The 26,870-nt window shown below is 48.7% G+C and overlaps 1 protein-coding gene across 2 annotated transcripts in view; it reads left to right on the forward strand.

The window, feature by feature from the left end:
- The first annotated feature begins 431 nt into the window (after window positions 1–431).
- GALNT17 (polypeptide N-acetylgalactosaminyltransferase 17) overlaps window positions 432–26,870 on the forward strand; it is a 440,178-nt gene continuing 413,739 nt past the window's right edge. The window contains exon 1 of one of the 2 annotated variants that reach the window (XM_077777925.1): window positions 432–837. In XM_077777925.1, coding sequence (XP_077634051.1) covers window positions 600–837 — 238 coding nt within the window. In that variant the 5' untranslated portion in view covers window positions 432–599. The remainder of the gene's footprint in view (window positions 838–26,870) is intronic. The other variant, XM_077777924.1, reaches the window with a different exon arrangement.

Below are 26,870 nucleotides of genomic sequence, written 5' to 3' on the forward strand. Positions count from 1 at the left end.
GCTTTCGGAGGGGGTAGAGAACTGCTGTGACTTTTGAGGTCCTACTCCTCCTTCCGGCCGGCCTCGCGACGCGCCAGCTCGGAGCGAGGCCAGTGTGACCGGCAGGCCCCGAAGGCTCACTGCGTGAGCTTGGGGCTTGGAACGCGTCCGGGCGCCCGCGGCGCCGTGCGCGCTGGTGAGTTTGGTGGCGGGGTGGGGTGTCCCCGGCGCGAGGGGCGGAGAGGACGTCGCGCTCTGCCCCTTGGCCCGCCCCCTAGTGCTGCCCCCACTTTGAGAGTAATTGAGACTTGAGCGTGACTGCGGAGCCGCGAGGATGCGGGCTCCGGGCGCGGGCTTTCCCTCTTCCCGGCGCGATGGAGCGGGTCACTGAGCGGAACAAAGGCGCCCGCCCGNCCATGGGAGCGATTTCGCTCCCCGCCTGACCGCCCCGTCCTCCCAGCCGTCTCCGCCGCCGGAGCATCCGCGCTGTGGGGCCGGGAGCCGCTGGGCTCCCCGGCCGCAGTCGGGAGTGTGAGGCTCGCACGGTCCCCGGCTGCTCGGCGCCTCGCAGGAGCCCGAGGGGGCGCGGGTCCGGGGCGCGGGCCGGCCGGGCGTGTTTGATGGCTTCACTGAGAAGAGTCAAAGTGCTGCTGGTGTTGAACTTGATCGCGGTGGCCGGCTTCGTGCTCTTCCTGGCCAAGTGCCGGCCCATCGCGGTGCGCAGCGGAGACGCCTTCCACGAGATTCGGCCGCGCGCCGAGGCGGCCAACCTTAGCGCGCACAGCGCCAGCCCCATCCAAGATGCGGTCTTGAAGCGCCTCTCGCTGCTCGAGGACATCGTCTATCGGCAACTGAATGGTAAGGACGCGCGCCGGGGCCGACGGGGCTCTGCGCGGGCCGGCTGGGCACCGGTAACCCCCTGGGGCCCTTTGCGCGGTGGGGGAGAGCCGGCACCTCCTGGCTCCCGCAGGCTCCCTCTCGCCCTTCCTGCCGTGTCTTGGCCAGGAGGCCGGGGCTGCTGGAAAGAATTACCTGCTTCTTACTGTGCCCCAGCCGTAAGTTTGCTTTTATTGTGGAAACATGTCAGTACAGCCGGCTCCCGGTCCCCGCGTGCCGGAATCATTACCAGGCGACTCCAGCCCGAGTGCAGAAACTAGTGGCGCGGCCAAATGGGACTGGAGGCGCAAGCCTACTTGGAGAAAATAGCTCTTGCAGCTCTTAGCGTTTGGCGGGGTCAGACAGGGAGGGACATTGGCGGGCTTAAATGTCTGCAAAGTCAAGGCCTCAGGTCTGGAGCTAATGCGCCAAGGTAGTAAGTTGGGCGAATATGTCATCTCTCCGAGAGGCGGGCTGCACGGCTAATAATGAGGACCCCTCCCTTCCCGCTGCCTTGGTGGAGGCTGCTATTTAAAACACACCCCGTTTCTCCCTGGGAGCTGCCCGAGGGTGAATGTTACAGTTCGCCGGTGGGTTGGGGAAGCAGTGTTCCAGAGTGTAGAAAGCGAGGCGTGCCATCCAATTAATGACAGTTGTCAGAATCTGTCCCATCTGAAATGTTCTCTTCGGTGCTGGGAGAAGGGGGGAGACTTAATGTGCCCTGGTCACGTGTGGTCCAGGGATTGATGGGTCATTGGACACTTGCTGTCCCCAAGGTCAGAGTGAGTATTACCTACCTGGAGTACAAGCAGCTTTCCAGGGTCCATAGGGCTGGAATCCAGGGCAGAGCCACAGCCCCCCCCCCCACCTTCCTGAGCTTCTAACTTGTGTTCTCATAATAGTTCCAGAACTACAAATCATCATAAAGATAATGATAATTGGTGTGATTTTTGCTGGGTGCCACACACTGTACGTTACCTCACTGAGTGTGCACAGCAGTCCAGGGAGGTCCTACTGCGTCCTCGCATCAGAAACGAGAAAAGGAGGCTTGGATGCCAAGTTGCTGCTGTCCTGCTCCTAGGAAGTGGTAGAGTCTAGAAGCAGACGCCCATGCCAACCAGACAACTTCTGTCTATTGCGTGTCTCCCAGTTATAAGCATGGAGTTTGATGACCAAAGGCTTCTACTTCAGGAAGACCCTCCTCGACCCTCTTCCCTGTAGATAGAGTGAGCCCAGTCCGGTGGCAGGGAGAAGGAGGGCCTCAGAGAGTTCTCTTCCTGCTCCCCAGTGATCCCTGCTGGGTCCTTCTAGGTGGGGTGTGGTCAGATCTGAGCACCCTTTGACATAAGCTGTGGTCTTGTTAATGTCATGTAACAAGTATCCAGGGGATGCTTTGAACTTACATCTGCCCTGGGTAGCTGCACTCCCCAGTTCGTTTCTGGACAGATGAGAAGCATATGGCGTGGGCCTTATGATTCTACACGGATACACCTGCTATAGACCTACCCAGAGGACCCGAAAGAGTGTGCAAGGGAGCCTGGGTCTCGCCGTCAGGCTGTACTGAAGGACACAAGTTGTTTTAGTATTGGTTTCAGTTAGGAAACAAAATATGGTATAGCTACACCCCCGAATGCCTTGGAGAGGAATAATAAAATTCTAAACGGTACTTACTAAGTGCACAGACATGCCTTTGTAGCAACCTCAGAGGTAGTAGCGATCCTGCCTGCTAAGGAGCTTGCTCACAGTCAGGGGGTGAACTTGGACAGTCTGTTCCAGAATCCAGGTTCTTAGCTGCTGCATCAGCCTGCCTCTGTTTTTGGCATGTGTCAGAGTCAGATGGGGGGGCCCGTTAACACATGGGTTTCGAGGGCACCTGGGTGGCTCAATCGGTTGAGCATCAGACTCTTGATTTCAGCTCAGGTCATGACCTCGAGCCCCGCATCAGGCTCTGTGATGATGGCTCGGAGCCTGCATGGGATTCTCCCTCTCTCTCTCTCTGCCCCTCCCCTGCTCTCTCTCTCTCTCTCTCTCAAAGTAAAGAAACATTAAAAAAAAAAAAAAAAGACATAGGTTTCTAAGCCTCACCCGTAGTCTCTCATTCACAAGAGAGGGGGTGGAGGCCTGAGACTTTGCATCTCAACTAGCTGTGGCCTGGACCGTGGCCCACTGCCTATCTGGGGCAAGCAAAGAGGAAGACCCATTCTCCCGCTGGCGCCAGCGGGGTGGGGGAGGGGAGGAACTTCTGAGAAGCCAGGAGCTTGCTTCAGATGGGCTGGGGGTCTGGTTTCTTTGCTTGTGTGCTCTTCTGTCCAGTTAGCAATCCCCTGGGGTTTCGGGGTGCCGGGCACTTGGGACGGGTTGGGCGGGGGTGCTTTGAATGCAGGAAGACCGAGTCTTCTCCATCTGCAGTCCCTGGGGATCTGCAGTCCCTGGGGAGAAGCAGGCAGGAAGACTGGCTCCAGAGCTTTTCCTGGGCCAGCCGGGGACTTCCAGCTGCCACTAGGTGGGTGTCACCTTCCTGGCTGCTGAGCATAGTTTGGAGTGATGTGAAGCCTTGAGGAAGAGCGCAGGGAAGAGTCATGAAGTGGAGCGGACCCTCCTCCTCTCCACCCCACCCGCCAGCACCCTGTGCTCTGCCTGTGTTTGCCTCAGGTATTGTGGGGTCCAACCGGTTGCAGTGGGCTTGCTGGGACCACATGCTGCAGGGGGAGGGTGGCCGAGGGTGGCGGGGGCTCCTGGGGCATGGGAGATGGGACCTGGATTCCTGTGTTCACTTGCTCTGCAGCCTGTCTCTATCACTTGCTACTGAAGGAGAAGGAAACCTTGACCTTGGCGTTCTTTATTCCTCAGGAATTAATGGAGGGCATACCATAGGAACAAGGCCACTTGGGTCCAGCCCTTTGGGTATGAAGTGGGAGCTGACATTTTAAAGGTTGCTGAGATTTCTCAGACTTTGCTGTGGACTCCTATGAAGTTCTGGCAAGAGGGACTCAGGAAGGCTCCTGAGTCCTTAGCCGTGTGCAGTGAGCACCGCTACCTCTAGTGGCTGCCCTTTCCTGGAACCGGTTTCCTTGTGTGTTCTGAGAGGGAGCCCCTGGGCTCGGCGGCCAGGGACCCAGGCTTTCTCAGAACCCGCCTCTCTGCTGAGACTCTCGGTGCCAAAGTCCGGAGTCCTGCCTTTTGCACAAACGGTTACAGGTTGTTTCCCTTCCTATAGGCTGAGAAGGATACTTTATTTTTTAGTTTTTATTTTTTAAAGTTTATTTATTCTGGGGGAGAGAGGGAGAGTGCGAGTGAGAGCACATGTGAGCATGAGTGGAGGAGGGGCAGAGAGAGAGAGAGAGAGAGAGAGAGAGAGAGCATCCCAAGCAGGCATAGTATTGTAGTGTGGTCAGCGCAGAGCCCCACCCGGAGATCGATCCGATGGACCATGAGATCCTCACCTGAGCCCAGATCGAGAGTTGGATACTTAATTGATGGAGCCAACCAGGTGTCCCTCAGTAGTAATGAGAAGGACACTTGAAAGAGAAAGTCGGGGGCACCTGGGTGGCTTAGTCAGTTAAGCATCTGACTTTGGCTCAGGTCATTATCTCATAGTTTGTGGGTTCCAGTCCCGCATCAGCCTCTGTGCTGACAGCTCAGATCCTGGAGCCTACTTTGAATTCTGTGTCTCCCTCTCTCTCTGCCCCTTCACAGCTTGTGCACTCTCTTTCTCTTTCTCAAAAGTGAATAAACATTAAAAAAAGAAAAAAGTCGAGATGCTGGTATGGAGGAGAGAGCGCACAGAGATGAGGTAGTTTGTTTCCCTCCGGGCTCTGTCTTGCACCTGTCTTTCCATTCTTTCTGCGAGGGCCCCACGGCTGCCCCCTGGCATTGCGGTGGTACCCTCTGCCCAGTGCCATGCCCCCTGGTCTCTTGCACCTGCATTCTGCTGGCCACCCGTGGCTCCAGCTACCTGAGTGGGAAGCACCACTTCCCGAGGACCCAGCTTCCAGGGGCTTTCTGTTTCCCAAGGAATCACGGGCAAGCCTGGAGGCTGCCACAGCTCCAGCCAGCATTTCCCACGTTCCCATCCTTGCCCAGTACCTTCGGCCTCTTCCCGCCAGACTGATCTGCTTGCTGGAATGCCCCGCATTTGCCTTAGGATTGTAGCCTCCACATTTCAGCCCCAGCCTTTGAGAAGTTGTCTGGGTGTGCTATTCCCTGCTCTGTTTCTGTGTCCTTCCATCCTTTAAGGTTTGGCTCAAGTCTTTGCCCTGGTGGTGGGGGTGGGGTGGTGCCAGGCCACATGGCTGAGCTCTTCCTGCTCCGAGCTTGCTTATCAGCACTGATTTGTACCCACGGTTTATATTCTTGTGCCTATGTGGGGTTCCCTTTTATGTCCAGAACTGGATGGTAGGCTTTTTAAGCGTTTGAGCCATAATTTGGGCTTTTCAATACCACTTTCATCCTTCAAGCATCTCCTGCAGCACCTTGTACAGAATGCGGGCCCCTAAGGTTTATTGGTTTATTAATGGGATGGTAGGTATACATGGGAGGTAAACAATAGACACAGAGGAAATAGTCTCGACACTGTTGTGGCTGGATTGGGCTGGGTGGATGTGGTGAGGGGGACGGAGCTGGAAAGACTTGGCTGGAGAGACTGAGCGTGAGGAAGCCATCTTGCCTCTGGCATCTTGCTGTCGCCATCTTGTTTTCACTGTGTTGCCTGCGCCATCTTGAGGCTGCTCTGGTCCTTCACCCACCTGACTGAAGGGCTCCAGATCCTTCTGAAGGACTTGGACGCCAAGTAGTTGTCCAGAATAGAGAACAACGCCTTTCAGTATGTTTTCTTTGAACGTGTGGTTTTATAATACGAATGTGGTTTTCCTTTTTTGGTTAGGAGAAAATTCATGTTTATTGCGGAAATTTGGAAAATCTAAAAGACAGGCATGAGAGAAAATAATACTGTGTTAAGATGTCTTAAAAAATGGTGGCTTGGTGGTTTTGTACCTGCATTAGGAACAGTGGACCTAGGGATGGACGGTTTTCTTGTGAGAATTCTCATGGAGCTCTGTACTGGACTTGGGACTTTCTGTCTCCTTCTGAGGAAGTTACTTGCTTCTCTCATTTTAGGGCTGAAAAAAAGGGTGAGAAAGAGAGATACTGTGTGACTTAGCCGTGATGACATAGCCAGAGAAGGGCAGAGCCATTTCATGCGCATCACAGTACTTTTCTCCAGCCCAGTGCCTCTCCACCACCCCCAGGAGTCAAGGTGAAGATGGAGGAATGATGTGCTGTTTCACTTCCTCCCCCAGTGCGAGCGCTGAGCTCTGGCTGGGGACCCCCTCCCTCATTGCACCCCTGTGCAGTGGGTCAGAAGGGCACGTGTCCCTGCTCCACGAAGCCCAGGGCAGCTCTGTCATAAGAGGAAATGCAATCGATTCAGGTTAGGTTCCAAATTTAGATTTTCAGAAGGATATTGAGTAGAAGCCGGTTGCTTGAAGAAATGGAAAATCTTTGCGGGAACAGAGAGAAGTCAGAATTACCTATGCGAGTCCTGCCCCCAAGCCACAGAGGCAGACGGAGCTAGAGTCTGAGCTCCAGAACCCAAGCAGGTTCCCCAGAACCCAAGCTGGTCCCCAGTAACCTGAGCCCGGCCCGCCTGGCCCAGTGCCTCAGGACGGAGGCACAGGGCTGAGATTTGCCCTCTCAGGCCTCCAAGAGGGAATCAGAGAGGGCTGGCACTTCGAAGGCATGTCTTCAAGTGTGCCAGAGCTGGTCTGGAGCCGTTTGCTCTGTGCTGCCTGGCGCGGATGGGCGCCTATGGACTCCAAGAACTGGCTGGGCCCAGCATTTGCTACGGGAAGGAGGTAAGGGGACAGGAGGAGAGGGCACATGTTTGTATTCGAATCAGTCCCTGCGATGAGGGTCAGAAGGAAACCAGAGGCTGCTCAAATCTTCACGGGCTGCCTGCAGGCCTCTGTGGCAGACGGGGGCCCAAAAGATGGGAAGCTCAGTTCCTTTCCTTGCGATGGCCCAGAAGCGTTGGCTGCAGCCAGCCTCCCCTGGAGAGATGGGGAGCCCGCTCTCGGATGGCCTTCGGACGTGGCCAGTCTGTGCCACAGGCAGCCTGCCAGGGGCTTCAGCTGCAGCCTGCCCGGCCCAGAGGTAGCGGGGAAGAGGCCGCCGTGTCATTCTCGAGGAAGAAATCCAACCCCCTGACCTTTGCTGTTGCCAAATCGGGAGTGTCCTTTGTGGACAGGAAGAAGGCTCCGTAATTAGAGCCAGAAGTGGCGAAGAGAGGAAGGAGCGTGGACCCAGTAAGGCGCATGTCTGATGAAGAAAATCTAAGATCAGAGAACCTGCAGGCCTTTTTTCTTAAGATATAAAATTGGAATGGGGCGCCTGGGTGGCTCAGTCATTTAAGGGTCCGACTTCGGCTCAGGTCCCGATCTCGCAGTCCGAGCACTGTGTTGGGCTCTGTGCTGACAGCTCAGAGCCTGGAGGCTGCTTCAGATTCTGTGTCTCTGTCTCTCTCTGCCCCTCCCCCCTCACGCTCTGTCTCTCTCTCTCTGTCTCTCTCAAAAATAAATAAACATTAAAAAAATGAAAAAATAATATAAAATCAGAAGAAAGATTCACTCAGGCGTCAGGCAGATTAGATTGGATTACTGATTCTGTCACGTGTTACCTGTGTGACCTTGGGCACCTCACCTCACCTCTCATCTGTGAAATGGGGTCGTTGTAAGTCAGGACGAAATGGGACTCAGAAGGTGCAGCCCGAGCCCTGGGGCCCAGTGCATGGCAGCTGGGAGAACACAAACACCTTGATGGCGGGAACTGCACCGGCCCCTCGTCGGTGCTTAGCAGATATTTTTCGTGTTTCACCTTGAACACGAGAACTCGGAAACCTGGACACGTGGACCCTAGGACACAGGTGGTGAGACCACCCCGGGCAGCCCGATGTGGATGCAAGTCACAGAAGACGGTCAGGGCCCAGGACTGGGAATCTGCAGGGGGGGCCAGCGTGGGGAGCAGTGCAGAGGCGGAAGTGTGTGGCCAGAGCTTGCTGCGGAGGTGGAGCTGGTTTGGAGGGCCAGGTGGAGACTGCTTGGAGCCCCAGGCTGGCTTGAACTTGATTCTGTAGACACGTTGGTGGGGGATGGGAGGAACCACTGGGTGACCAGGGCACCACTGCGACGTAAGGGAATTGATGCCGTGTATGGTTCAATGTCAAATAGGTGGGAACGTGGGTTGAAATCCGGTGGTGGGTGTAAGGTGCTGGCGTCACCGGCTCAGCCGCGCCCCTGCTGTAGGACGCAGCTGGCCCCCTGTGCTTCAGAGGTTGTAGCGTTCCTCACTTGGGAGCCCTGACCTTGGTTGCACCCTATCTTTAGTTATTGCTAAGATTCAACACCTGGAATTGCTCCCTCCGGAAAATCTGAAGCAGCCCTCAGAGTGGAGCCCTGTGCGCTCTCCTTGAACTTGCCCTCCCCTCCCCTCCCCTACTGCTCTCAACCTCCTTGAGGCCCTCCCGGGCCCCTTTCCCTCCCCCTCCCCCAAGTCTCCAAGTCTTCTCTGGCTCCTGTGGCTGCATCCTTCGACCTCCAGCCCACACGGCCCCTCCTCTGCCCTCTGCGAGCCTTTGGCAGTGGGGGGGGGATTCTGCCGGCTCCTCACCTCCGTGTCCTCTGCTCCATTTACATATTGCCCCCCTCATCTCGATTCAGCTTATTCCTGGGGGAAAGTCCCACCTTGGCGAGGGTGGGCGCCCTTAGGACGTACACCGTGCAGCCTTATCGGGGGCCCCCGCTTGTCCGGCACTTTGGACAAGTCTCCCTTTCTGTTCCACATACCACACACCTTTCTGTTATCCTGGCCAAGAGGTGGCCTGAGGGCCGGGGGGTGGGGGGGACTCAGTGGCAGGTCATGGCGGGGATGAGGGGTTGGGAGTTACCTGCCCCAAGCCCAGTCTGGCCCTCCCCCTGCAGCTCTCAGGCTTTGTCCCTGCTGTGGCTGCTACGACAACGGTCCCCTGGGCCTGCCTCCTGAGGCCACCACCCCACGGAGTGCCGTGCGGCAGGGCTGAAGCTGCTTCCCTGGCTGGGGCCCAAGGGCCCAGGAGGTGGAACCCAGAAGTCCAGGAGAGCCAGCTCTTTGTGGGATGGCCTTTGACTGGGGGGGTGGGGGAGGGGCAACAGGAGCCCCTCCCCACCTCAGCCAGGAACTTTCTTTCCGGAGCTTCTGCTGCATTTGGGACAATGCAGAACTCGCTTGGTGGAAAGACCCTTGTCTGCCTTAGTTATTGCTTCTCAGGTCTTTAGACCATTCTGACATATGGATGACAATTGGCTTAGCCACTGATAGAGAAGTTCTCCCTTTTAACAATGTCCCTGTCATTGCAAACTGCGGAGCCTCAGCCTTGCCACGTGTGAGAAATAAACCGCTGCCGTCATTGCAGGCGGCCACCTCCAGACACCAACACACGACACACGGGTGTGCTCACAGCTAATAGGGGGCAGGGTTCTGCCAGAGCCCCCTTCCGTCCGAGCCCCAGACACAACGNTAAAAGGCTTTGCTTATATTTGCAAGGAAATTAGCACAACAAGAGTGCTGACAAGTGTACATTGTGAATTTCTTCTTCGTCCGGGCAGCTCGCAGCGGGCCCGAGGGAAGTTTTGTTCTTGGCTTCTGCCCGTGCCCTCCCTTCAATCTAGTCTCCGATTTATTGGTCTTCGCGGCGGCTTTAATTAGGCAAGATCGGTGTGGTCTTGTGAGGGTCATTTTTTAATGGAAGCCAAGTCTTGAGTGATAGCCACACCATCCAGCTGAGGGCCCGGGCCCAGAAGTGTGTAGGCACGTGCTTCTGGGAAGCTGATGCCACGGGCTGATATGTGAGTCCCTGGAGTCCAGAAGGGAAGCCCTTCGGCTCCAGTACACCCTTCTTCTCATTCCCGTTCACCGTCCTGATCTGTGCCAGAGACTTGAGGTTGAGTATGCAGTGTAGAACTTCAGTTTGGAGTTCCTGAGGGCAGGGACAAGTCTTTTTTATGATACTGTTGATACCAGATCAGGGTCTGCAGTTGGGGAAGCTGATGTCAGGCAGCCCAGAACTTTCCTTGTCTCTGGTTGGGGAGGCAGAGCTAATACCTTGGTTCACCAAGGAATTTTCCTTTCCTCTGGGGCACAGAGCTAATCTTCAGGCTCGCCTATGGTTAAGTGGGGCCATGTGACTGAGTTCTGGATAGAAGGCGGGTGGAAAGGATGTTGTCACTGGTCCACAGAACCTCCTGTGGAGTCCATGCTTTATCTCATTGCCTGTTAGTGGTGGCCTTGGAGCTTGCCTCTTGACTGACTGTAAGATGGAAGGATCTTCCCTCTCTCAGTGACTGTGTGGAACAGGGCAGCACCCTCCACAACATCTCTCTTGATGTCCTTGTGGATTGGACCAGTGTGCTAAGCCATTGAGATCTTGGAGCTTCTCTGTTATAGCAGCTAGTGTTAGTTATCCTGACTAATTCACTTAGGCAGGGCTACAACACAAGTCTACCTAAGGGACAGTCCAGTCTGTCTACCCTAAGTCTCTGTCCTTGATTAATATGCTCAACAAGTACTGACTGAGCTGAACCATAAGTGGGGTGGGGCAAGGTGGTTGGATTGAAATCCATCTGCTTCTGGACTAGCTTCTCTGTCTGATCTCTTGGCTTTAAGAAAAGAGCCTTGTTTCTGAGTGTCCTGGTGTTCTATTTACAGAATGATGGAATGATTGTAATCATCCCCTACTTATGCTCTGTGTTGGAGCTGAGGGATAAGTATTGAAATATAGCTAAGTTGTTTGCAATTATAAAGAACTAAATAATATATGCATTGTCTTTATTACAGCTTCTGCTGATAGGAACTGGTATTTTTCAGGATGAGACAAACTGAAAAGGTTAGCTTAAGAATTAGCAATTTAAAAAAATCATGATCTTTGCTGCTACTGCATTTTAAATCATGCAAACATTTATGTTTGTGCCAAAGTTCCACAGTCTCTTTCAGAGCAATTACGAAATGCATTCACAAGATAAAAATGGAGTTCGGGGAAGAATATTTAAGAGCCCTTTAATGATGTTACAAACTTTGCTAATTTGCCAAGTTGTTTTGAAATCCACTTCAGTTTTTTTTCCCCTGCCTACCCATCTTCCTGCAATTGAATGGATTCCAGAAGACTTGAAGAACGGGGCTGAAACTAATAGTAAGATACGCAAATCTTATAACATATCTTTTCAAGAGCTTCGTCTCCTCCTTCATCAGCTGAAGGTGAACCCTCAATGTGTTTACTTGCACAGAGCAGTTTGGGGAGAAAACAAAACGAAACAGCAGTTGCTAAAGGGATGGTTTGAGTCGAAAGGCTTTTGGCGCTCTCCAGCCACTTGTGTTCAGTGACCCTTGGGGAGGTGTAGACTGCCCTATGTCTCTTTCTCCTCCTCTTCCTCACTCAGAGGTCAGCTTCCCACAAGCTCGGCTGATGATGGGCTTGTGGTTCCCCCCCTCCCGCCTCACTACTAGGTGGGTATCCCAGCTTCCTCTTTAGGGCTGTGAGAACTGACATCCATCCTCCTTCTTCCGCATAAGAGAGGATCTCGTGTTATAAGAGCACAATTCCGTCAGTGAGTTCATGGTTACCTCTCAGGGAGGATTCTGTTGAAAGCCTCATCTTCAGTAGGGAACGTTCGATGCCACTGAGTTCCGGACAAGAGCCAGAAGCCAGACATGCAGTCCTGGCCCCACCAGCTGCTTCCCTAACCAGCTGATCTCTGGGGGTGCAGGGTGGGAGCTCAATGGACTGAGCATGGACTTTTGAGTTGGATAGATTTTTCTCAAACTTCCTTTTGGGTGCTTAACAAAGCCAGACCCAACCTTGGGGGCTGGGCAATTCCGTGTTGCTGAGCCTCAGTTTACCCATCTGGAAAACAGCAGCTGCTCCTGTAAGTATGATAAAGACTGGACAAGATGACATTTGTCGAATACCTTGCCGCATGCCTGTAAATAGGAGAATATTGATGAGTGATTTGGTTAATACTGCATCAGTGGTGGTCTTGTTCCATTACTGCTCCCTGAAACAAGATGGCCCCCGTGGGACTGCTTTTGTCCCCAGCGAAATCTAGATGGGCTCTAAAGTGTGTTCAAGGTCAGTAATTGTATGCATCAGACAGGTAGAGTCAGCGATTCAAAGGTGTCTCTTCATGTAGGCAGTGGTTGGTCTGCATTGGTTGGATCTGCATTTTGGGGCAGCAACAAAAAGTTCAGCCCAAAGGCATGAGAAAGGATTTTCCTACGTGTGGTAGTTTTAAAATGTGTCTGCAATTTTTTTGGGTCCCTCTTCCCAGCAAAAGGTGGAGTAATTTCCCTCCCATCGATTATTATTGGCTGGCCTTAGTGACTGCCTTCGAGAGGCTAGAATTCAATGGGAATGACGGTGCAGGACTTCCCCAGGCCGGGTCAGCAAGGGGGATGGGGTTTCTACCAGGTGCTGTCCCTGGGGGTGTGCCTCTTTGAAGCCTTGAGCCGCATGTCAGAAATCCGGCTGCCCCCGAAGCCGCCATGCTGGATACACCACTGGGAGAGAGGGAGGACCCCTGGGAGAGAGGGAGGAGGGAGAGGCAGAGGGGAAGGGATGGGGGGAAGGTCTCCGCCTTCCCAGCTCCCAGCTGGTTTTGTCTTCCCAGCACAGGTGCCAGACATGTGAGTGAGTGAGGTTCAACCTACCCCACCCCCACCACCCTTCCCTACCTAGCCGCCCCTCCCCACCTCTCACCCCTCTCTACTTTTCACCCCCCACCTCTCCTCCCTCCCCACCTTCACCCTCCACCTTTCCCTCCTCCCCACTTATTGCCGCCACCCTACCCCACACCGCCTTGGCCTTCAAGCCTCCCTAGCCGACACCCGGTGGAGCTGAGAAGAGCCGCCCCCCTACCCCCAAGCTCCGCCCAAATAACAGATTCATGAGCAAAATAAATGGAGGTGTTGTTTAAAGCCAGTAACTTTTTGGGTGGTTTGTTGAACAGCAGTAACTAACTGGAACACTGGGCCAATCCCTTGTCTTCAATCTCTAACCGCAGGAAATAGATTCCTGGGGTGCCTGGTTGGCCCAGGGGTCTTGATTTTGGCTCAGGTCGTGATCTCAAGGTCGTGGGGTCGAGCCCCACATTGGGATCCATGCCGACAGTGTGGAGCTTGCTTGAGGTTCTCTCTCCCTCTCTCTCACCCTGCCTTGCCCCCCTCCAATAAATAAAATAAGCATTAAAGAAATAGGACATTTCTGATGATGATGGTGTTGACGACGGCACTAATAGTAATGACTGTCGCAGTAGCTAACATTCACTGTGCATGTGCTTAACATGCCCGGCACCATCCCAGTCCTGTGCTGAAGACTTTACGTGGAAGTACAAGTGGACCAGTGCGCACCACTGAGGTGCTGAGGCGGAAGAAGGAAGTGAGGCTGGTTTGTGGCAGCTCCTTCGCGCAAGGGCGTCACTTCACTGACCTTGAGCATCCTGTCTAGACTCACGGACCGAGAAGTCCGGGGCTTGTCTGGTCTGTGATCTTATAACGAGGAAACAAATCAACATCTCACTTTTCCCAGAGTGAGACCATTTCATTTCAGTCCGAACTTGGACACGCAGCGCCTACGGCTTTAGCAGCTCACTGAAGACCAAGGGACACAATAGACCGGTGGTTCCCAGGCTTGTCTGAGCTTCATATGGACTTGAGGAACTTTGGGGCAAAGTGCCAGCTCCCAGATCGCTCATCCCGGAGGTTCACATTGTGCAGATACCAGTCGGACTTGGCTCTTGAAATCCTTTCAAAAGCTCAGTGGGTGATTCTGATGAGCAGCTGGCAGCCCCTGAGATGCTTGCTGCCTGTACTTTGAAGTGCGTCTGAGTCCTTTCCTCACGGCAAAGGCTTTCACGCCTTCATACCTGCAGACTATTTCTTGGAGAGCAGATATCACCCCTGGTTTCAGTGTCTGCATCTGTAAAATATTATCGATTCCACCGGGCTGTTGGGAAGCTTAGATGAGTTTATGCACATGGGATGTTTGATACATTCCTGGCGTCTGGTAGATCTTTTTTAGCTTTCAGACACAATTAACGCTATTGCCAGCATTTGCCTCTTCATTTCAAGATTTAGAAATGTGCCTTCAAAGCTGATCTTTCCTTTTTCGTATTGTAAGCACATAACATGAGCCCTGCGCTCCTGATCAACAGGTGTTGCTGTGACCCAGGCAAGTGGCACCCCATTTTGGGGCTCACGGTGCCTCTTTTCTGCCCACACCACACTCACATCTCATGCCATCTGGGTAAGCTGGATCTGGGTGAATATGTTTCTTTAAAACATTTTTTTAATGTTTATTTTTCGAGAAAGAGAGAGACAGAATATGAGCAGGGGAGGAGCAGAGAGAGACGGAGACACAGAATCGGAAGCAGGCTCCATCCAGGCTCAGAGCTGTCAGCACAGAGCCTGTCCTGGGGCTCGAGCTCACAAACCGTGAGATCGTGACCTGAGCGGAAGTCGGACCCTTAACTGACCGAGCCACCCAGGCGCCCCTGGGTGAATAGATTTCATTCTGTTTGCTGAGGGTACAGTTTTACCTTTTTATGTAAAACCTACTTGTTCTCTGGTGCTTGCTAACTCAGTTTACTGTCGTATTGATTTTCTGGTTTTACATGCCTCTGCCTTCAGTCTGTTCTTAGACACGGTGGCTACTCATAGCAGATCCCCGAGAGCTCCCAGCTCTCCTCTGTCCCTTTCTGCTCCCTGTGCTTGGTGTGGCCCCATGCCCCACCTAGAACTTGCGAATTGACTCTGGAAGGTTTCTACCTCCAAGCTCAGCTCCTGGAAGTGTGTATTGCTCTGCGGTGTCCCTAGCCAGAGTTTGGATCAGGCCACTCCTTGTGCTCTGTCTGCCCTTTTATTTATTTAAGTTCATTTATTTACTTTGAGAGAGAGAGAGAGAATGAGCAGGGAAGGGGCAGAGAGAGAGGGAGACAGAAGATCTGAAGTGGGCTCTACACTGACAGCAGAGAGCCCGATGCGGGGCTCGAACTCACAAACCAAAGTGTGAGATTGTGACCCGAGCCACATTCCAACGACGCTTAACCGGACCGAGCCACCGAGGCATTCCCATCTGCCCGGGTTTTGTTCTTTGCCCCTGGCAACGCTTCTCATCCCCGAGGCCAAAGGTGCCTTTCCTACAGAAAGCGACCTGTCATCTCCGAGCTCCCGAATGTGATGGGAGTCTGTTTGGACCTGATCTCTTAGACTCTGAGAAGACACATTTCTGCACAGTGTGGAAACCTTCCACAGCTTATGCATTTTTTCCTAATCCCGTATGGCTGTCTTGCCCACATCTAACTGCATCTGCCTTTTTGTAGCTTTTATTTTTTCCCCTTGAGTCTTTCTAAAGCGTTCAACTTGGTTCTCACTCATAATGTCACCCATTTATGTAATTTGATAGAATTGTGTAATTCAGTAACAAGCACAGCTGGCGTGAAGAGGTTTGGGGAAAAACACAAGGGACTCGGCAGGTGTACAGCTCAGCGGTGGAGGGGTGCCCACCAGCCTGGTCAGCCGCGCGCCACCGTCTGTCTGCACCCTGCTTCCCGGAGGTGATGGAGGGTGGTGGCCGGGCAGTGGGCATGTCCCTTAGAGAGCATCTGTGGTTTGTTGACTGTGATACATCGTTGGTAAGCAGGCAACAATAGAAATGAGAAACCGACTTCTAGCTCTACAGCAATAAGAGAAGAGCAACTTCTTCCCAGTTAACATTCTCAGCGTCTTTAAGATCGTGCTTGCATATAAATGTTTGCGTTCTGTGCTTTCTCTTAATATTTTTATGGAAATATTTCCCCGTGTTATTAAACACGTCATAAACAGTAATTTCGGTTATTATAAAAAATTTTTTTTAATGTTTAGTTTATTTCTGAGAGAGAGACACACACATACAGCATCAGCAGGGGAGGGTCAGAGAGAGAGGGAGATACAGAATCTGAAGCAGGCTCCAGGCTCTGAGCTAGCTGTGAGCACAGAGCCTGATGCGGGGCTCGAACCCACGAACCATGAGATCATGACCTGAGCTGAAGTTGGCCGCTCAACCGACTGAGCCACCCAGGCGCCCCCCCTTTTTAAAAAATTTTTTAATGTTTAATAATTTCGGTTATTATGTAGTATTTTCATGCAATGGCTTTTACCATAAGGCTCTCTCTCCCTTCTGTATAGGCAGAGATACAGATTACTGCCTTAGAAAAAACTCAAGACTTTTCCTTCCTCTGTGGGGGACGAAAGACCTGGTTCTTTCCTCCTGTTTCTCTCCTTTATTACTCGCAGAGAGCGCTTCATTCCTGACGCCTCTGGTCACCAAATGTTGTGGGTTTTGCCCACCAAGCTATTCTCTGTGCCTCTAGCTGGGGTTCTGTAATTCAGCTCAGTGCTGATGCTCTTTACCCGGGGATAGCATCGGATGCCCTAGGGTAAGGGCTCAGTTCCACAGGACTGCCTGCCTCCCTTCCCCCCAGTTCAGATGTCCATCACAAGCTCATGTTGTCACCCGAGCCTCTGACCAGCTGGCTCTAGATCAGAGTTTCCAGGGACCCCCCCCAGGTTCGATTAATTTTCCAGAGTGACTCCCAGAGCACTGAAACTTTTTTCCTTAGTTTTACAAGTTTATTATAAAAGGATATGGTAAGTGATACCCAGGTGGAAAAGATGTGTAGGGCTTCCAAGCCCATTTTGGGGCCCCCGCTCTCCCCGCCCCTTGATGTGCTCAGGAACCCGAAGCTCTCTGAACCCCGTCCTTTTGAGATTATCTGGAGGTTTCGTTATACAGGCCCAATAGACCGTTAACTCCATTTCTGCCCTTTCTCTTTTCTAGGGAGAATGGGGGGCGAGGCTGAAACTTTCAAGCTTCTAATCGTGGCTCAATCTTTCTGGAGTCTGGCTGTCATCCAGGAGCCCCCACCCCCCCCCNGTCACCACATTAGAATAAGACTCTCCTACCACCCAGGAAATTCCCAGGGTTTTAGGAGCCCTGTGTCAGGAGCCAGGGTCAGAGATCAGTACTAGAACGAAAGATGCTCTCAATGCTCTTAATCCCTTAGGAAATTATAAGAGTTTTAGAGCTCTGTGCCAGGAGCAGGGACCAGAGACCAAATATATATTTTCTAGGATCTCACAATTGCTTTCACATTTTTATTATACATAACGGTGTGATGAACATCTTTATATATAGAACTTTATATCCAGCATCTGATAGAAATAGTCTCATGTGGAATCAGTAGACCGAAATGTATGGGCTTTTTAAAGACTTTTGATATATTTTGCCAAACTGGTTTCCCGTTAGGTTTGTAGGAGTTTATATTTCGCAGCAGCACGTGAGAGTCCTTGCGTTACCTTTATCTTCTTTCACAATGAAGAGATGTTTCAATTTCTAAAACCTTGCTAATTTGATAAACAATCACATCTTCTCCTTTTAGCTTACATTTCCTTGATTGGTAGTGAGATTGAATATTTTTCCAAATAGGATTTATTTGCATTTGTACTTGGTGAAATTTGAAGCTCTGATTGATCTGTTAAAAACAGAATTTATCTGTTGATTAATTGAATTGTTGATTTGCATGCATTTTTGAAGAAATTATCTTTGTCTTCAGTATTTATTACACATGTGCTTTCTAAACTCATCACTTACCTTTTAACGTCGATATCGTTTCTTTGGATGAGATGTTTTGGCTTTACATTTTCCTGGAATATTTAATTTCACGAGTCTTCTTTGATTCGGGGTTTGGAAAAAAAATACTCGCGTGTATTTTTTCTGGCTTTATTTAAGAAGTTAAGTTGAATTTTTAGCCTACAACTAAAAATACACTCAGGAATTATGCTTGGGGATTATACTTGGTGGTTGAAGTTCTAGCTTGATCTTTTCCACTTATTTTAGTTATTTTGGCACCATTGGTTGACTAGTGCTGCCTTTCCCACTGACTCATGCTTCTCCTTTGTTCTGGTCTCAATTTTTATATACAAAAGAGTGATGATGTTTCTGAGATGTCTGTTCTGTGAATGTTGTATCTCCGCTTGAATCGGTACCATGTTGTATTAATTAACGTGATTACATTAGTCCTCCTCATTTATCTCTGCTCATCTTTTTGTCCTTAGATGCTTTTTGCCATGCCTCTTCTTGGTCACAACATCCACATACTGGAATTCCTAATTTTATTGGTCTTTTGCAGACTGGTAACATTCCCGAAGGAAAAGTGTGTGGATGATAGATTTTCAGAGATCTCGTTTTATATATTTTTCATTTGCTTTTACTTATATATGCTTTAAGCACAAAATTTCTTTGTCAGAGTCTTTTCCTGGCAAGCTGTGGCATTCTATTCTGATATTTAGTACTGCGTTGCCGAAGTTGAGTCCATCTGTCCAGCCTTCCATCCATTGATCCATGGATCGATTCATCTATCCATCTAGGACCTGCTGTGTAATTTGCAGAGCCCAATGCAACACGAAAACACAAAGTACGCTGTTCAACACTCATGAACAATTTCAGAATGGCGACAGCAGAACATTAAACCAAGTGCAAGGCACTTTAAGTTCAGGGCTTTTTATTTAATTTCATGGACGCTTAAGGAGCATGCACGAGGTGTTGTGTGCTCTCAGGGAAAGAGCAAAGCACAGTCTAGTGGTGGGGAGACATAGGCAGCCGAGTCATGGCATTGTCTATACTTGACGGAGGCATGGCCAGGATATTGTGGATGCACAGAGGAGGGAGACCTCCACCAGCCCTAGCTGCCAGAGAAGGCTTCTGGAGGAGATGGTACTTGTACTGATGTTCCAAGGCTTTTGTTCAAAGTGGTGCTGGGAACCGTTGGAGAGTTTGGAGCTTAATGTAGCAGCATGCTCCAATTCAGATGTTTTCAAGAGATCACCTGACTGTGTGCAAATGATGTTGTTGGTGAAAGCAGGAGTGGAAGCCGTTGGGAGGTCATTGCAGTAATCCAGGCCAGGGAAGATGGAAACGGCAGCTTGGACCTGTTTGGAATAGTGGAGGTGGTGAGAAGTTTCATGTCCCAGCTGGGTGCATTCTGAAGACAGCACTGTGATGATCTGTGGATGGAATAGATATGTGGTAGAAGAGAAAAAGATCGGTTAAAGAGGACTCTGGTTTTAATCTGATCAGTTAGAAGATGGAGTTGCCATTCACCAAGATGGGGAAGACCTGTGGAAGAGCAAGTTTGGGAGGAGATGAAACATCCAACTCCGAACAAATTGAATATGAGATACTTATTAAACATCCAGTTGGAGGGGCACCTGGTGGCTCAGTCGGTTGAGCATCTGACTCTTGGTTTCTGCTCAGGTCACAATCCCAGAGTCGTGGGATCGAGCCCTGTGTCAGGCTCCACGCTCAGTGCTTAAGATTCTCTCTCACCCTCTGCTCTGCTCCCCCACTTGTGTGCTCTCTCTCTTTCTAAAATAAAAACAAACACACACCCAGGTGGAGATGTCGAGTAGACAGTTGGATGTGCAATTCTGGATCTGGGCTTGATCTAAGAGACAGGGGAGAAGGTTTTGCCAAGGAGGTTGCTGGAGAAGACAAGTGAGGCACTGTCAACAAAATGTTCTTTATTGTTATTATTTTTTATTCAAGTATAATTAACACACAGTGTTATATTAGTTTCAGGTGTACAATGTAATGATTCAACAATTCTGTACATTTCTCAGGGCTCATCATGACAGGTGCCTTCCTCAATCCCCTTTGTCTGACTTCCTACCCCCCCCCCCTTCCTTCTGACAACCACCCATTTGCTCTCTGTATTTAAGGGTCTGGTTTTTTGTTTGCCTCTTTTATTTTTCTTCATTCATTCATTTCTTAAAGTCTACATATGAGTGAAATCATAGAGTATTTGTCTTTCTCTGACTGACTTATTTCACTTAGCATCGAACCTTCTAGGTGCATCCATATTGTTGCAGATGGCAAGATTTCATTCTTTTTTTATGGCTGAGTAATATTTGTATACATATCTACCACATCTTTATCCATTTATCTATGAATGGACATTTGGGTTGCTTCCATATCTTGGCTATTGTAAATAATGCTCCAATAACCATAGAGGTGCATATTATCTTTTTGAATTAATGTTTTTGTTTTCTCTGGGTAAATACCCAGTAGTGGAATTACTGGGTCACATGGTAATTCTATTTTTAATTTTTTGAAGACCCTCCCTACTGTTTTCCACGGTGGCTACAACAGTTTGGATTCCCACCAATAGCTCACGAGGGCTGCTTTTTCACTACATGCTCCCCAACCTTTGTTGTTTCTTGCATTTTTAAGTTTAACTATTCTGACTAATCTGCTCTAGACACAGAGAAGGAGGAAACAGGTTTAGAAAATGACACTGACCCACTTTTTTTTTTAATAGTTTATTGTCAAATTAGTTTCCACATAACACTCAGTGCTCATCCCCACAAGTGTCCTCCTCCATGCCCATCCCCCCTCCCCCCCACATCCATCAGTCCTCAGTTTTTGTCAGCATTCAAGAGTNCACTGACCCACTTTTAAGGCTCTTTCCCCCTCATTCATTAACCAGAAAGGGATTCTGGAATATGGAGTCATGTTTCTTTTGGAGAGAGCCAGTCTGGTTCACATTTTTGTAGGAGATGATGAAGGCGATTTCTTGATATTTATTGATGATGAAGAGAGTATCACTGCCAGTTAAATGTTGCATCATTAATGATTAAGGAGGAAATGACTTCTTTCGGAAACGCCAATTCTGGAGGCGTGTTAGATGCAGGCCAGGTAGTAAATTACCTCTTCCAGGGGACACGCCCTAAAGTATTGATGCGCATCAAAAAGGATGCAATGATCACCTTCTCCGGGTGGGCTCAGGCAGTCATGATTTCGGAAGGAAGGCCAAGATCAATTCACTTACTGACACTCAGCGCATTTTAGAATCCCAGCGTTGCTCACAGAGTTCATGACTATGGGATTGATCAATTACTAGGGAGAAAGCAGAGCTCTCTACAGTCAGTGGGTTTGGAACTGAAACAGAACATTTTCAGATTCAGGGAAGAGCCAGTGGGTCCCGCCCAGGCTGTTCTCATCTGACCTTGTGAGACAGTTGTGCCAGTGTCTGGCTGTGCCTCGGCCCTGGTGGTAAACTCGGCGGGGACACACAGCACATCCTCGCCCTCTTTTCAAATTAAGAGGATTTTTTGCAGAGATGGGAAATACTCAAGAAGTGCACTTATGTGGGACTTGCTTTGTGGATTCTGTCTCCTGATGGAAACACTGTAGCGGACAGGGGAAACAAAGACCATTTTAATCAACCCGATAACCTGGTGAGTGTGAGAGTGTGGGTGTGACGGGGTATGCACTTTATCATTATGTCATTTGCTCACTTTCAAAGAAGTTGTTCTCTAAGGCCATTTGCTCTGTTCCGAAATGGATTAAAACCTGCCTTTATTTCCATTGAGTGATTTAAATATTGTATAGCTCATTTATAATTGAGTGAAAATGCAGTGGTTCTTTACAGATTTTGAAGACATTCTCTCCAAAAGGCTGTTCTGTTTTCTCTTTTTGACATAAACATGAATTAGCATAAGAAATAAGGAGGCTGGGAGAGGAATCAATAAAATTAACTGGAATTGGATTTCATACTTTGAATGCATTACACATCCCTATTAGGGGAAATATGGAGCAAAAGGCAATCAGTTCAAAGAAAAGCTGAGGCTCATGAAAGAGTGACCTACTTCAAGAGGATGAATATTTAAAATAGGAAAAGCTTGAAAAATGATTCGCTTTACATTGATGGACTGAAGTGCAAAATAACAGGGAAGCCTAATGGAAAGACAGGTTTTTCCACGGGGCGCCTGGGTGGCTCAGTTGGTGAAGTGTCGGACTCTCAATTTCTAGCTCCAATCATGATCTCATAGTTCATGAGATCGAGCACTGTGTCGGGAACTGCGCTGACAGCATGCAGCCTGCTTGGGATTTTCTCCCTCCCTCTTTCTCTGCCCCTCCCCTGCTCTCACTGGCATGTGTGTGTGTGTGCGCGTGCACGTGCATGCACACGCTCTCTCTCAAAATAAATATTAAAAAAAAAAAAAAGATTTTTCCAGAATTGAGTAAGGCTGGGCTGGCACTGTGTTGGAGTAGCCCAGAGGGATGGGAAGGAAGACCAGGCTTGGATTCTGATCTAGGTTGGGTTCTGGTGCTGCTGATTAATTTATTTCAGATGTATGTTTTCACCGACACCCTTAAAACCGTTTTCCTTTGCATTGCAAATGAAATTGACTCGGCTTGACTTGAATGTTAAAATTAAGCCTGATTCATTTTTTAGGTGAAACAATGAAAAAGGAATTTAGAAGTTCAGACCAAGCTAGAGCCTTCGCGTGGAGGGGCAGAGTACAGGGAACAAGTGCCTCTGTAGAAATGACACACCACCCTCCTTGACTAGGTGGCCAAGGACTTCAGGGAAAGCCACTTGCCCCACCTGAAACTCTCCTGCTTTGGGGGCCCTCTGAGCAGGGAGTCCTTTACGGCGCAATAGATAAATATTCAGGGCTGTGAAGTTCCTGCCTCCTGAAGAATTGTCCTTTGCAGAGTTGCATGGACTTCCTAGTTCAAGTTCAATGTGCACATCTGTGGGGTTTTCTTTTGCAAAGGAATGTGGGTGTTCAGCATAGACCAGCCCTATAGAACCAAAGTAGTTTTCCGTTTACCTGGCAAATAACTGAATTCCTTCATGACTGAAATAGAGATAATAATGCCCGTTGGATTTGTTCAGAATTCTCCATTTCTTTATACTTACTTGGACTTGGAAACAAATCACAAGAGACCCTTAATGATAGAGAGGGTTGATGGAGGGAGATGGGTGAGGGGATGGGCTAGATGGGTGATGGGCATTAAGAAGGGCACTTGTTTTGATGAGCACTGGGTGTTGTATGTAAGTGATGAATCACTGAATTCTACTCCTGGAACCAATATTGCACTGTGTGTTAACTAAATTTAAAAAAACGTTTAACAGCTTTATTGAGGTATAATTAACAGACAAGAGACCGTACTTGTTTAAAGGGTACAATTGGATAAGCTTTGAAATATGCATGTATTAGGAAACTACCACCATCAAGCAAATGTACGGGTTCATCACCCCCCAGTTTCCCTGTGTACCTTTGTAACAATGCTTCCTGCCCCTCCCACCAGCCTTTCTCTAGACAAACACTGATATGCCTTCTGGCACTAAGGTTAGTTTGACTCTTTTCCCTAGTTTTACATAAAGGGGAGGGAATAATACAGTGTGTCTTCTTTTCTGGCTGACTTCTTTCCCCCAGCCTAATTGTTCTGAGGTTCATCCATATTGTGCTTTGTATCAATAATTCATTCCTTTTTATTGCTGAGTATCTTCCATTATATGAGTACCCTGCAGTTTGCTTATCTATGCTCTCACTGATGGGCATTTGGGTTATTTCCAAATTTTGGCTATTCCAAACAGGACTGCAATGAACATTCATGTAAAAGCCTTTGTAAGGATGTAGGCCTTTATTTTTCTTAGGTAAATACTCAGGCACAGATTGGCTAGATTATATAGCAGGTAGCTACTTAAGAAAGTATTTTTAAGAAACTGCCCCCTGTTTTCCATTTTTTATTCCCACCAATAGTGTATGAAAATTCTAGTTCCTCCGGATCTTTTCTGAGCTTTTACATTTGAGCCATTTTAGTGTGTGTGGCAGGTGGTATCTTTTTGCCATTGTAATTTCATTTCCCTAATGACTAATGATATTTTGCGTTCACTCTTTGCACATATTTTATTTTTCATTTTTCGCGACTGAGTTTTGAGGGTTCTTTGTATATTCTTGATACCGTAGTCCCCTTATCAGATATGTGATTCACAAGTATTTTCTCCCAGACTGTGGCTTGTGTGTTCATTTTCCTTAAAAGAGAATTTCGAAGCGCGGCTTTAAATTTCAATGAAGTTTATCAAGTTTATCAGTTTGTTCTTTGATGGATCATGCTTTTGTTATCTTCTCTGAAAAGTCTTCGGCTAACCCACTGTCACAAAGGTTTTGTTCCATGTGTTATTTTATACATTTTAAGTTCAGGTTTTATATTTAGATCTACGATCCAGATCTACGTTGAGTTGATTTTTGTATATGGTGTAAGTTATGGATGGAAGTATATTTTTTTGTCTTCTCATATATGGATATCCAATTATTCTATCATTTGTTGGAAACACTACAAATGCCACATATTGCCTTTCTACATTTGTCAAAATCAATTGACCATGTGTGTGTGGGTCTCTTTCTCCCTGTTAAGTGTGTGTCTGTATTTACAACAATACCACGCTGTCTGATTACGGTGGTTTTATAGCGAGTCTCAAAATGGATAGCATTAAGCCTCTCACTTTGTAATTGTTTTTTAAATGTTGTTTTGGCTGTTCCGGGTCCTTTATATTTCCATATGAATTTTGGAACCAGTTTCTGCAAGTGGGGATACACTCCAGTTTACCATCTTTCAAATTCATTGTTGATTTGTGTTGAGAATTTCTGCATCTGTGTATCTCTTAGCTACCAGCAACAGACACTATCCTGGGCCCCTGTGAGTCCCGGCCATTGTTAACCTGTCATCCTTCTGGATGGTTCTTTTCCCAGCCTTGGGTCCTTTCTTGACACTAATGCTTTAATCAGTATTCAGTTGATGCTGAAGGGTGCCCCATTGCAGATCTCTGGAATTTTCTCTCTGTGCAGTTCACCCTCTCCAGTGCTTTGTCCTGTAAATTCCAGCTGTCTTGGCCTCCTTGGACTCTCATCTCTATCCCTTCAACTCAGGAAGGCTGCTGGCCTTGGCCTGGGTTCCTTCTTCCTGTAATAAGGTTGGGAAACTCAGGGTGGTGGCACACCTCATTTGTTTTCTCTCTTTTGAGGATCATTGTGCTTTGTTGCCTGATGTCCAGTGTCTTGAAAACTTTTTTATAATGTGTTGTCGGGGCTCCAGGGTGGCTCAGTCGGTTGAGCGTCTGACTCTTGATTTTGGCTCAGGTCATGATCTCATGGTTTGTGAGTTCGAGCCCCGTGTTGGGCTCTGAGCTGGCAGTGCAGAGCCTGCTTGGGATTCTCTCTCTTCCTCTCTCTCTGCCCCTCCCCCAGTCTCCCTCTTTCTTTCTCTCAATAAACATTTAACACGTTTTGTCTATTTTGGCGATTTCAGGTGGGAGACTAAGTTTCTGGTGTCTGTTACTCTATCTTGGGTGGAAGTAGAAGTCACTTGGGTTTTACGTGATGTTTTCCTTCGTCTTTGGGTCTGCTTTTCAGATGGGGCATTGCCCTAGCCAGGCTGTCTGGCCTTCTGTATGGGAGCACCGGTTCTTTGCATCCAGAGTCCTCCTCCCTTTGTCTTTAGTTTATAATACCTTGTCTCAACTGTTATCATTGGTTTTATTTATTTTAATTATTTTATTTATTTATTGAAACTTTTTTAAAAAACATTTGTTCATTTTTGAGAAACAGAGTGCAAGTGGGGGTGGGGCAGAGAGAGAGGGAGACACAGAATCTGAAGCAGGCTCCAGGTTCTGTGCTGTCAGCACGGAGCCCGACGCGGGGCCCAAACTCATGAACCCTGAGCCACTTGACTGAGCCCCCCAGGCGCCCCTTTAATTATTTTATTTTTAAGATTTTATTTTTAAGTCATTGCTACACCTAATGTGGGGCTTGAACCCATAGCCCTGAGATCAAGAGTCACATGCTTCATCGACTGAGCCAGCCAGGTGTTTTTTTTTTTTTTTTTTTTTTGTNCTATAGGATTATGGCTGAGTTTTACTTGCTTCTTGCCCTGGTAGCAAATGTTTGTTTATATAATGAATAAATGAATTGAGAGTAAGTGAAATTTTCCACTTCCATGAGGGTACCTAGGTTGCTGTTTATCCCTTCCCTTCAAGGAAGCAGATCAGCAAAGGCTTTGTTCTGTGTGAAGGGTGAGGCTTTACTTAAAATTTAGCATCTTTGGAATTTCGAGGGTGTGTTCATGTGCACGCATCGGTGCCATGGTGAAGGGATGCTTGGTGTTTTAACATTGTGAAGGGCTGGCTAATTGGGAGTTCGATTGGCCCCCAAATAATTCATGGTAAATTTCTCTCCGGAGATACAGGTCTGGGGCCATAGGGTCCTGAGCTCTTTAATGCAAGTTTATGAAACAAATGCCATTATACTTTATTGCTGTATAATCTGGACTGTAGAATTCATTTTCCTTATTTCGCTTTTGTCACTCGATGGGATAAGGGCAGAATTGCCAAAATACATGATCAGCAGGAAGCCTCTGTGGGAATTTTGTGTTTTTAAGGTGCCTAGTGAGTTAGATGGAAGAAGAACGCTAGAGAAAAAAACCTGATTAGAAGGGAGATCTATCTCTGCGAAACCACCATTTTAGAAAGAAAGTCTACTGTCTCAGAAATATTCTCATCAGAAATTTTTGATTTCCAATTACTTGCAAGTTGCTAATTTGGAGAGGTGCATTCACTCGTTATTACTGCCATGTACTTTGCTCGGTTCTCCATGATTTGTGCTCGTAGCTGTTGCGGAATGCAAAACGCAAAGCAAAGGCAGACCAGGTTTTTAATGTATTTGAACAATTTGGAAACTTGCGTCCCACTGTAATGGAATTTGCTGTGTAACACCAGAGGATTTTTTGGTTCTGAAGTTTTTGTGCTGTTTGCTTTTGCTTTATTTGAGAAAGATTCTGGGATGTTGCCAAAGACAACTGGGAATTGCTTGAAACTGTATTAGAAATACACACAATGTGGTTGAATGTGGAGGTATAGCTGCATATATTGTGAGTCATTCCCAGAGCCATTGTGGTGCTGGGTATGTCTTTCCTTTAAGTAGTTGTGATTACATTTGGAAAGAGACGGCAGTCAGGTGAAGAATGTGGTGTTATGGGAGCTTTACCACTAGAACAACTAGAAAGAAAGTTTCTAGAGTGTTTTCCTTGACTGTTTTCAACCCACTCTTCC

This window comes from Crocuta crocuta, unplaced genomic scaffold (assembly GCF_008692635.1).
Source record: "Crocuta crocuta isolate KB4526 unplaced genomic scaffold, BGI_CrCroc_1.0 scaffold217, whole genome shotgun sequence".
Lineage (NCBI taxonomy): Eukaryota > Metazoa > Chordata > Mammalia > Carnivora > Hyaenidae > Crocuta > Crocuta crocuta.